The sequence below is a fragment of the Salvelinus sp. IW2-2015 genome, linkage group LG8 (genome assembly GCF_002910315.2).
Source record: "Salvelinus sp. IW2-2015 linkage group LG8, ASM291031v2, whole genome shotgun sequence".
In the NCBI taxonomy this organism is placed as follows: domain Eukaryota; kingdom Metazoa; phylum Chordata; class Actinopteri; order Salmoniformes; family Salmonidae; genus Salvelinus; species Salvelinus sp. IW2-2015.
Window position 1 is genome coordinate 2,632,046 of NC_036848.1, and position 2,620 is coordinate 2,634,665.

The 2,620-nt window shown below is 48.7% G+C and overlaps 1 protein-coding gene across 1 annotated transcript in view; it reads right to left on the reverse strand.

The window, feature by feature from the left end:
• Nucleotides 1–1,245, reverse strand: part of LOC111967213 (cytoplasmic FMR1-interacting protein 2-like) — a 7,700-nt gene extending 6,455 nt beyond the window's left edge. Inside the window, exons 1-2 of the mRNA XM_023992088.2 lie at nt 1,139–1,245; nt 221–351 (exon numbers count right to left, since the gene is read on the reverse strand). Of these exons, the coding sequence (XP_023847856.1) occupies nt 221–351; nt 1,139–1,184 (177 nt within the window). The 5' untranslated portion in view covers nt 1,185–1,245. The remainder of the gene's footprint in view (nt 1–220; nt 352–1,138) is intronic.
• Nucleotides 1,246–2,620: the final 1,375 nt, after the last annotated feature.

The window sequence follows — 2,620 nt, forward strand, 5'->3', positions numbered from 1 at the left end:
GAGAGGGCAGAGGAGAGAGATGATGAGAGTAGGATAGGGGGATAGGAGAAAGAGGGGAGAGGAAAGAGAGGGGAGAGGAGAGGGGAAGACGAAAGGAGAAAGAGAAAATAGGGATACAGGTGAAGCAGGTGAAGCAGGAGAGGATGGGGAAGGAGGGGAGGACAGAACAGAGGAGAGGAAGGGATAGAAGTGAAAAAGGAGAAGAGAAGGAGGGACTCACCAGAGCTTGTTCGATGAGCAGACAGAAGAGGATGGCGTTCCCCACCTCTCTGAGACTCTGGAAGACATCTGTCTTCAGCTCAGCGTACTCTATAATGTCCTTCAGCTGGTGGTGGAAGAACTCCAGGATACCTGGCAGGGAAGGACAATCAAATGTATTTTATAAAGCCCTTTTTACATCAGCACTGTTACAGAAACCCAGCCTAAAACCCCAAACAGCAAGCAATGCAGATGCAGAAGCACAGTGGCTAGGAAAAACTCCCTAGAAGGCAGGAACCGAGGAAGAAACCTAGAGAGGAACCAGGCTCTGAGGGGTGGAGGACATGGCTATTACGGCCAGAACACAGTTAAAAGTTACATCTACAAAGGTAAAATAGTTCAATGTTAAAATAACAGATCCAGATCCGATCCCATGGAGTTAAAAACTATGAAAAGGACTGTCCTTGACTGATAAACACACAGCAGTCTCATGATGGGATCTCTGAACATCCAGGTATGGTAGGATTATCAACTATGTCATGGTGATTATGACGATGTCTGTTCCGTCACTAAACTCTGCCTGTCTGTATGTCTGTCTTGTGCAGCAGCTGAACCAGGAGCTCTAGCTCTAGGAGGATCAGGAAGAGCTGACAGAGATCAGGCATACAAGAAGTACAGCCTGTTACGGTACAGAACACCACTAATCTACCTAGCCTATAATCCCTGCTCATAGAGAAACATGCTAATCAAGCATATCTCATCTGATCTGTCAGTGGACTATAATATGATGGGACAACAAGAGGAAGTGTTATTGTCTGTGACTGCCCGGGTTTTGAACCTGGGTTGTCTGTACAAGTCATGCCTGTGTTAGCCCTCTGAGCTAAAGCCTAGACATTTGCTGTGGATTCACTGAACTACCTCTCCTCTACAATGAACCGACCTGGGGATCCGTACTCGTGGCGCGGCAGACGACAGATCTTGGGCATGACCTCGATCAGAGTCTTCACATACTGCAGGATAGTGCCCTGCAACTAGGTAGGGAAGAGAAGAGGGGGAGGAATTATCAGAGGGAGAGGATACCTACTGCTTCAAACCTCATACTTCCTGTCTCCGCGTCCTATACTGAACTCTTCATCCTTCCCGTCTGATATCTCACTCTTCTCCCCTACTGATATCTATCTCATCTAACCCGATGACTTCATTCGTCCTCGCAGATGTTTACTTCTTCTAGCGACTCCTGGGTCTTAAGCGTTCCTCTCGCCTGAACTTCGCTCCCACAACTGATACTCCAGTACTTCACCTGATACTATCGCTCTCCCATAACTGAGTCACATTACCTGCCCCAAGCGTCTCACTCTGATACTTCTTGCTCCCTCTATACTTCCTCTCCCTCTGACTTCTTACCTCCCTCTGATTCTTCCTCACTTATACTCCGTCTCCCCTCTGTACTCTCTACTCTGATACTATCCTCTGCCTCTGATACATTCTGCCCCCCCTCACTCTATAAACGTGTCTTCAATCCCTGCTGAGAATACATTCCCCTCTCCCTCATGATACTTCCTCTCCCTCTGATATTTCCCTCCCTCGGATTTCTTCCTCTTCACTATCTGATACTTACCTCTCAGCTCCGATACTGTCCTCTCACTCTGAATACTTCCTCTCCCTTCTCATTCTTCCTCTCAACATCTTATACTGCCTCTCCACTCTGATACCTCCTCTCTCTCTGATACTTCCCTCTCCCTCGGATACATCCGCCCCCTCCTTCACTCTATACTCTCTCGCTCTGATAACCTCCTCTCCCTCATGAGACCTTCCTCTCCCTCTGATACATCCCTCCTCCCTCTCCTCTATACTTCCATCCCCCTCCCCCTCTCCCTCTGAAACTGCCTCTCGCCTCTGATTACTCCTCTCCCTCTGATACTTCCTTTCTTCCCTTCTATACTTCTTCTCCCCTCTATTACTTTCCTCATACCATCTGATACTCTCCCTCGCCTCTGATACCTTCCTCTCCCTCTGATACATCCGCCCCCTCTCCTCTGACACCTCCTCTCCCTCTGATTACTCCCTCTCCCTCTGATACTTCCTTCTCCCTAAAACTGATACTTCCTCTTCCTCTTGATACTTCCTCCCCCTCTCCCTCTGATACTTCCTCTAGACCCCTATCTCCCTCCTAACATCCCCCCTCTCCACTGCTGATACTTGTCCTCTTCCTTTCCTGATACTTTCCTCTCCCTTGATACTTCCCTCTCCTCTGATACTTCTCTCGCTCTGATACTGCCCTCTGATACTTCCCTCCGCTACTGATACGATTCCTGCTCGCTCTGATACTTCCTACTCCCTTGATACTTCCTCTTCCCTGCTGATAACCTCCTCTCCCTCTGATAACCCTCACTCTTCCCCGCTATACCACCTCTCCCTCATG